This window comes from Acomys minous (assembly GCF_964271855.1).
Source record: "Acomys minous genome assembly, chromosome: 14".
In the NCBI taxonomy this organism is placed as follows: domain Eukaryota; kingdom Metazoa; phylum Chordata; class Mammalia; order Rodentia; family Muridae; genus Acomys; species Acomys minous.
The window spans coordinates 44242136-44251459 of NC_140496.1; the positions used below are offsets into that span (position 1 = coordinate 44242136).

At 47.1% G+C, this 9324-nt stretch overlaps 1 protein-coding gene across 1 annotated transcript in view; it reads right to left on the minus strand.

The window, feature by feature from the left end:
* Positions 1-8970, minus strand: part of TBC1D9 (TBC1 domain family member 9) — a 108335-nt gene extending 99365 nt beyond the window's left edge. The window contains exon 1 of the mRNA XM_084756184.1: positions 8328-8970. Coding sequence (XP_084612310.1) covers positions 8328-8457 — 130 coding nt within the window. The 5' untranslated portion in view covers positions 8458-8970. The remainder of the gene's footprint in view (positions 1-8327) is intronic.
* Positions 8971-9324: the final 354 nt, after the last annotated feature.

A 9324-nucleotide genomic window follows, 5' to 3' on the forward strand; every position in this document is an offset into this window, starting at 1 on the left:
CAACCAAGGCGGCCGGTCGGTGGTGGCACACACCTTTAATCCCAGCACTCGGGAGGCAGAGACAGGCGGATGGCTGTGAGTTCGAGGCCAGCCTGGCCTACAAAGCAAGTCTAGGACAGCCAAGGCTACACAGAGAAACCCTGTCTCGAAAAACAAAACAAAACAAAACAAAAAAAACACCACCACCAACAACAAAAACAAACAAACAAACAAAAAACCACACACAAAAAAAACCAACCAAGGCTTTAAGAACATCTGCTGCTGCTGCTGCTGCTACTGTTGCTGCTCGCCCAGCCCTGGGACATCTTTGATTGACAGTTTAACAAAGGAAGACTTTCCAGTCATTTGGTGCAAACGGTGGTAATCCCAGGAAAGCGGGTGAACACTCAGGAGGGGATGAAGCCAACTGATACAGCAACAATGAGCAAGAAAACCACCGGTCTTGGTTATAACAAAAGCAAACCAGGAAAACAAGGGCAAAGAAAAAGAAAACCTTAAAGGAAGCAGAGAAAACATGACGTAGGGACAACAAAGTGACAAATTCTGCTTTTCAAGAGAAACAATCAACTCAGAAGACAATGAACAACATCTAGACTATTCTAAAAAGTCTGCGTGAACAGGTCCCACCAGCATGTTCCCAGAGAGATGAAAGGGGACTTTTGGGGAAATAGAAAATGATTCTAGATGGAATAATATTAATTTTTTAAAAATGTGGGTGACAATAACCAAATACTTTTTTTGTCTTTTTCTTCTCTTTGGTTTTTGAGACAGAGTTTCTCTGTGTAGCCTTGGCTGTCCTGGACTCACTTTATAGGCCAGGCTGGCCTCGAACTCACGGAGATCCGCTCGCCTCTGCCTCCCAAGTGCTGAGATTAAAGGTGTGTGCCTCCACGCCCCACTCATAACTGAATACGTCTAAAGATAGCACTAATAGGCTGGAGGTGTCTCACCAGCCATGAGCACTGGCTGCTCTTACAGAGGACTTGGTAGTCAGCTCCCAGCACTCACACAGTGGTTCACCACTATTCTTAACTGCAGTTCCAGGGGGTCCAATGCCTTCTTCTGACCTTGTGGGAGCCATGTACACATGTGCTGCACTTACACACAAGCAGACAAAAACCCATACACATAAAATAAATACTAAAAAAAAATTTTTTTTTTTGAGACAGGGTTTCTCTCTGTTATCTTGGCTGTCCTGGACTGCCTTTGTAGACCAGGCTGTCCTTGAACTCAGTGATCCGCCTGCCTCTGCCTCCCAGGGGTGGGATTAAAGGCGTGTGCCACTACATCCAGCTCTTAAAATAATTTTTAAGTAACAGTAATTATAAACTCTTGGGATGAGAATACACTAAGAAATTAAAATGTGTTACAATAATTTGAGGACTGGGGTCAAAGGAGTTAAAGTATTCTAGGATATTTATTTTAAAGAAAAAGATTAAAAGAAAAAAAAAAAGGTCAGTATGCCTATTGTGCTAGATACAGTGGTTCTAACCCAGAACTTGGATTGAGTAGGATGATGTCAAGTTCAAAAGCCCCAACAAAAAGTTAAAATCAGGAGCTGGGTGTGGTGGCGCATGCCTGTAATTCCAGCACCTGGGAGGCAGAGGCATGTGGATAGTTGTGAGTTCAAGGCCAGCCTGGTCTACAAAGCTAATCCAGGACAGCCAGGGCTGCACAGAGAAGCCTTATGGGGGAGGAGGGAGTTAAAATTAGGGCTAGTGAGATAGCTCAGTGGATAAAAGCACTTGCCACACAGGCCTGACAACCTAAATTCAATCTCCAAATGCCACGTGGTGGAAGGAAAACTGACTCCCCAGAACTATTCTGTACACATGCACTACAGCATGGTAGTCACCACCTCACCACCCCACCCAAGACACACAGACAGACAGACAGACACCACAGAGCTGGAGAGGGGAGGCGCTCCATATGCACAATGATAATAATAATAATAAATAAGATTTGGGAAAAATTTTTAAATAATAAAATAAATATAGCTGACGGTGTACAAATAGTCAAAAATTCTTTTGTAATTTCCCTTTATCTTTCCACTAAAGGAATGCTGGAGTACGTACAAAAGTTTTAGCTAAAATTTACCTTTAGCAAACATAACACACACACACACAAAATAGCTCTCACGACTCACCACAGGGCAGGGAAGATAAATAAAAGGAAGAGAACAGGTAGAAGAAACGAGGAAGCATTCAATATAATGGAATGTTTACGCTCAGTCCTGCGTGCACTGACTAAACAAGCCCTTGAGGATCAAAAGGCTTCAGAATGGATTAGGAAAAGCAGCAGCATTTGCTAGTGATAAGAGGAAAGCCCAAAAGTTAAAGCAAGAGTTCAGTTTGGTTTTTAATCTCAGCAGTCAGAAGGCTGAATCCAAGTTCAAGGTCAGCCTCGACGCCACAGTGAGTGCCAGGCCAGCCGGGGCTCCAGACTCTCAGAGGGTTAAAGGTGCTTGCTCTGCAAGCATGACAACCCGAATGCAATGCACTTGAAGCGGTCCCCAGAGCCCAAGGGAGAAGACACAGTGGAGGGTGAAACCAGAGAGGCTCCCTCAGAAGCTCAGAGGTCAGCCAGCAGCCGAGAAAATCAGAAGTGAAGCAGAGAGAGAAAACCAACCCCCAACAAGCTGTTCTCTGACCTCCATTCACACACAGCGGCACATGCACACACCCACACATGTGACAATGACAATAATAATAATAATAATAATAATAATAATAATAATAATAATAATAATAATAGTAAATTTTAAGAAGGTGAATTTTCAAAAAAATAAATCCTTGTAATTATAATAATGAAGAGTTTGGCAAGATAGGAGACAAAGGTGAGTTTTTCAGAGTGAAGAATTCAATTTCCAAGGGACATTGTACAGTTATGAGTATATAAACACATCTACTAAGTCTGCCTCAAGGTGCAAAAAATAAAAAGTCGAGGGAGAATAATCCAAACTCTAACTATGATGAGAACTCATACAAACTCTCTGTAGTTACAGAACTCAATTTTTAAAATTTTATTTGTTTGGTTTCTTTTTCAAGACAGGGTGTCTCTGTGTGGCTCTGGCTGTCTTGGAACTCACTCTGTAGACCAGACTAGCTTTGAACTCAAAGATCAGCCTGCCTCTGCCTCTGCCTCTGCCTCTTGAGTGCTGGGATTAAAGCATGTGCCACCACACCCAGCTGGGTTTCAGTTTTAAAAAGGAGTTAAGCTATGAAATACTTGATCACTGAAGACACAGAGCCTCACCAAATGAGAACACGGAGCTGCTTGCTCAACAGCTGTAGGTCTCATGGTCCTTCTCAAGCACGTATGCATATGCAGAAGGCATGCGCACCCACAGGGAGGGCACCCGTGGGGCCTCGTGCCCTGTGAAACACGTATGACTGCCATCCCAACCTCATTAGGAAAGCCCAGGATGTCTGAAAATAAGGAACTACACATCTAAGGAACTTGAGATTTCACAAGATGAGAACGGAAAATAAAAGCAGTTTTGAACGAGCCACCAAAATACTGCAAATAAAAATAGAGAGGTGGAATACAGGTGTGTACAATCACCGCATCATTCATAGTTGTTTAAGATTTATAAAACCTAAACTGGGTGTGGTGGCGCACGCCTTTAATCCCAGCACTCAGGAGGCAGAGGCAGGTGGATCTCAGTGAGTTCAAGGCCAGCCTGGTCTACAGAGTGAGTCCAGGACAGCCAAGGCTCCACAGAGAAACCCTGTCTCGAAAAAACAAACAAACAAAAAAAACCCCAAACCAAAACAACAACAATAAAACCTGCTTTCATTAAGGAACCGAGAAAGTAAAACAGGAAATGAAGATTCCCTCCCACTTACAAAAACAATGGCCTCATCTTAAAAAAAAAAAAAAACTCCTACACATCCATAAGAAAAGGACAAAACAACTCAGTTGAAAACGGCTAAATATTTGAGCAGCCCTTTCACATGGCATTACGAAAAGGCTGCTGAGGATGTGGGAAAGGTATCAACTTCCTAGGTTACGTGCGACGGTGGTTGTTACCACAAACATAGAGAAGGACTGTGGGCCACTGGTACCATGGAACAGCCACAGGACGCAGACCCATAAGACCTCAACAAAGGCCCACGGTTTCACCAACAACCTGACAGGCAATCGGTGATAAATGAACTGTAATACACTCCTAAGTGCTTCTTACACACTGCAGAAAGCAAACAGCTACAGCCACAGGCGGCGAGCGGTATTTATGAGTATCACCAGGCAACACGGAGAAGGATCCACGGTTCCATCTCTCCCCTTTCTCAAAAGAGCAGAAACGAAGACATTAGAGAATCAAAATATGATGGTTTGGGAGAGTGTTCTTTGTTGGAAAACAGAAGAAAAGCAAAGCCGTGTTTACCAGGAAGCCTGAGACAGCTTTTAGCTTTCCCGGAAGGTGGGGAAAGAGGCGCAGCTGTGCGATGGTAAAGATCCCCTCTTTTTGTCCTGGTGTTGGTTGCAAAGTATCGACTTTGCGGTGAACTCTCTTACTCTGCATCTTATTTTGTGTGATTTTTTTTTTCTGGATACTTAAGAATTTTCAGTTAAAAGTGCCTAAATAAATAATTCAAATGCATGCACAATGAACACTTCATCAGTAACTATGCACGGTGAAGCTGTGGCGCACACCTTTATAATCCTGGTACTTGAGGGGCAGGGGCAGGTGAATCTCTGAGTTTAAGACCAGCCTGGTCTACAAAGTGAGTCCAAGGACAGCTAGGGCTACACAGAGAAACCTTGTCTTGAAAAAAAACAAAACAAAACAAAACAAATAAAAACCAATGCATATGCTGGGCGTGGTGGCACATGCCTTTAATCCTAGCACTCGGGAGGCAGAGCCAGGCATATCCTTGTGAGTTTGAGGCCAGCCTGGTCTACGAAGTGAGTCCAGGACAGTCAAGGCTACACAGAGAAACCCTGTCTCAAAAAAAAAAAAAAAAAAAAAAAGAAAGAAAGAAAGAAAGAAAAGAAAAAGAACAAAAAAGAAAGAAAGAAAGAAAAGAAATCAAACCAAACAAACAAACAGAACCCAAACCCCATGCATAGTATCCCCAATGGATAAGAGCTTACTTCTTCCTTTTAAATTGGCAAATGACCTCACATTAGCCCATTGTTTTTGTAGCTTTCAGTGGTTTTTTGTTTATTTTCTGTTTTTGTCAGTCTATGTAGCCTAGGCTGAAACTATATAATCAAGGACAATTTAAACTTGTTTTAAAGATTTTTTTTTAGCATATGTGCCTTTGTTGGGTATATGCCATATGTGTTTGGGTGCCTACGAGGCCAGATAGGACATCAGATCCCTTAGATCTGGAGTTACAGGTAGTTAGTTGTAAATTATATAACATGGGTGCTGGGCAATAAACTCAGGTCCTCAGGAAGAACAGTATGTGATGGGCCTGTTGACTTGCATGTGTGTGTGTGTGTGTGTGTGTGTGTGTGAGAGAGAGAGAGAGAGAGAGAGAGAGAGAGAGAGAGAGAGAGAGAGAGAGACAGAGACAGAGAGACAGAGACAGAGACAGAGACAGAGACAGAGACAGAGACAGAGACAGAGACAGAGAGAGAGAGGCTCTCAGGCTTGGTCATGAACAGCCTTATCCGCTGAGCCATCTCACCACCGGACCCTGAATTCCTCCTCTCTTTTTGCCTGCACTTCTAACGCGCTGGGATTATAGAGCCTGCCCTCATACCCATCCTATATGGTGCTTGGGACCAAACCCAGGGCTTTGTGCTTGCTAGGTAAGCAGCCTAGAGCTGAGCTACAGCGCCAGCCCTAACTTCTTACCGGTTACCACGGGGCCCGGGCATGGAGCATTCCTGGCCAGCTCTAACTGGACAGGGTTTCCTCCCATCTCAATACTCCCTGTATAAAAAGCCCTAACATCTTCCAGAAAGTCGCCCAGACTGACACTCAACAAAGCTTCCTCCTCCGCTTGCCCATCCTTCCTTCCGCAGGCCTCAGGTTAAGTGCCACTTACTCAGGGACTTTTTCTTTTCCCCCCACTGCTACCCTAGCCCTAGTGGCCTAGACTTGCTAGTAGCACATTTCTCTCATTACAAATGTTGGCCATTTTCAGTGCCCTGTCCTCCCCACCCCACCCCACCCCCACCCCGCCTGCATCTTCCCAGTCCATCCCTGGGATGCTGATCTTAGGGGGCCACATCACTAGGCCTCCCGGTCCAGTTGGCTTCTGTTGCCCTCCACTGGGTTTTTACAACAGTAGAAGCTGGAGGGAGGGGAAGGAAGAAAGAGGGCATGCCCATTCTTCTTGCTGTGATCTGTACTTCTGGCAGGTGGAGGCTTTCCTCCCGGATGGGCTGCCTCCTCCCAGGCTCCAGCATCTATTTCCCTGGTGAAATCACTGCTTTGTATCTCCTGGGCCTAAGATACTAACAGCCTTCCTTGCTTAGCTTCCACTGATTGAGATAACCAACCCAGCCTAGGGTCTTCCCAAGTGTTCAGTAAAGCCTCCTCACTCAATGGAAGCTGGACTCTGCACACGAGTAACTTCAAACGGATTTATATCTTTGTTTTGTCATCTGTCATTTACTAGGCTGCAAGCATTATGACATCGGCACTCCCGACGTTGCCAATAAACACTTGCTAATGAATTAACAATATAATGAATGAACCACACAATATTACATTCGAGACATAGTACAATTCCTTCCAATCCCGGTCCTGCTCTGTTTGAGAGAGTACCTATTTATCAGGCCAGACATTTTACCACCGTTGGTTGAACATAGCATTTGTTGGCAGGAATGTCTGTACTCTCCAAGATAATTTCAGTTGTCCCAGAAAACGTCGTCTGCAAAAGCAGTGAGTTCTCAGCTTAAAAAGATAGAGTTTTATCTTCCCAGACTAAGTCATCAGCGTCAGATTCTGAGCTGCTAAGGCGAGATACCAATGGACTCCCAACTGGAATACCAAGTATCAGAATACAATAAAAGGAAATAGAAGACATCACACCCCTGACTAATTTTTCATACCCCAGTACAAATGCCTGGGAAAGACGGATTCTCTGGGAACGGTGGTACAGAGTGTCAGATTCAACAGGAAAGGATGTGTTAGCACGGAGCTTTGTTGTCCTAAGTTTAAAGGGAGGTGCCTAGGTACATCCCAAAGCTACAGTGTAACTAACATATTAAGATGCCCAGTTCAAGACTCGATACAATATGAGCTGGAACATTCTGAGACCAATTCGTTTGCTAGTCAGAATTTTCACAGCAAGGCCTGCAACTCCAAAGATTTTCTGTATCGTGGTTAAAAAAAAAAAAAGGTGCAAAGCCCATCAGGTGCAAAGCCATTGCTTGCGCTAGCCAAATATTTCAAACATATGCTAGCATATACTCTACCGGAAAACATCTGAATTTTAAAGTGGAGGAAACCAGTTTGTAAACATCACAGTCGTGTACACACTCCAACCAGAACTTTCATTTCACAGCAGGCCATTGTAGGAGCAATTTACCTAACCCTCAACTCCAAGGCTGTCAGCAGTCCACGCCATTTCTACAGTCTCTTTCCTAGCAAGCCATGGCAAGCCATCTACTTTCACTAACTTTGGCTGTAATAAACATTGTAGTAACACGAAGGGAAGGTCACTCTCTTCAGAGCACTGCAAGCGTTCAGTGTTAGCTGTAACCTCCCCCTATGCAAACCCGCTACCTAATGAAGCAAGATCTTTCTAATATTACCTTGATAGCATCTTGGTGAAGTAGTTTGATAAATAACCGAACTAACTAGTTAAAACTCAACTATACAGCTATCTCTTTTGACGACCAGAACCAGGTAACTTGCTTTGTTTTATGTCTTACCCCATGCAACAAAAGAATTCCATTTCCCTTATTCATCATCCCAGGTCATATGAATATAGGAAGTGACCACATCAACCCCCTTAACAGATTGCTTCCCTGGTAACAAAAGGGAATTTTGCACCTGACTGCTGTGATTGCCCATAAAGACAGCCGAGCCCAAGCTAACCGTCTTCCATCCCTCTTCTTAACACATTCAGCAATATGTTAAAAGGCGGGGGGGGGGGGATATGCAGTACGGCATTCGATTCTATATGATAACAATCCACTTACGGGTTACCCAGGACTCGAAGACCCCATCGCCTGACAGGGTCAGGAAAGAGCAGTTCTCTCTGCTAGTCTGCAGGAGGTGTACGGGAGAAAAATCTCAACTCCAGATGCCTACCAAGCACCCAGGCGGGGCTGGCGGCCCAGCCCGGGAGACCGGGCGGCGTTCCGGGTGTTCGCAGCCATGGCCCCGGGCGGAGCCTCCCGCAGTGCCCGGTTCTTACCCGCCAATCCGCCGCCGCCGCCTCCGTCGCCCCCGTGGCCCTTCCTCCGTTGAAGGATGAAGTAGGGGTTGGCCCGCTCGGTGATCCACAGCGCGTTGGCCAGCAGCACCTCCTCTGGATTCACCCACATGGTCCCGGTGGCCGCGGGGCAGTCGCACAAAGGGGCCCCGCACACTGCTGCCCACTCCCCGGGCACACGCTGGCCCGCCGGGCCGTGAGCGAGGCGGCCGCGATGGCCTTCAGCAGGCTGCGGCCCGCGGCTCCCGGCCCGCGACAAAAACCCAGCGGGCAGCCGGGAACGACGACGGGGATCGGGACCCAGCAAGTAGCATCCTTCCTGCGGCGCCGCACTTGCCAGGCGCGCAGCCTCGCAGCCTGGCCCGGCCCACGGCGGCGCGAGCAAGCGGCAGGGCTAGGTCTTGGGGCGAGGCTGCGCTCAAGGGCGAGCTGGTGCGGGGACCCGAGACCCCAGGCCGCCTTGATTCCCCCAGCTGCCGAGCCCGAGATCACCGCTCCCGGACACCGTGCGTCGGTGCAGCGAACTGGAAGGACGCTCCGGACGCTGCGAATGAATGACGACAGCTCGGCTCACTCGCCGCGAGCCCGGGTGACCGCGGGTGGCTCCGCGCGAGCCCGGTGAAGACCGTGTGAAGAGCGCAGGGCCCCACGCCCATCCCAGCAGGGAGGACGCTGCCCGCTCGCAGAGCCTGCGTGTAGCGTGTGTGTTCTAGGCTGACGCTCAGCGGGACAGCGCCACCCCTGCCCCGGAAACCTGTGCTCCCAGGTTCCAGACCTGGAGCTGGGGACCCGAGCCCGAGGTGGACGCAACCAATGGTTGGTAATGTTTTTGTTTCCTGCATCCCAGGATCAAGTCACGCGCTAAACTTGTCACCGCCGACGGCCCCTCCCCCTCCATTCCATTGTAATTAAAGTGGCCCCGGCTAAATGCATTACATCATTTCTTTCCTTGACCTACAGGACGTGAGCTATAGCGAAG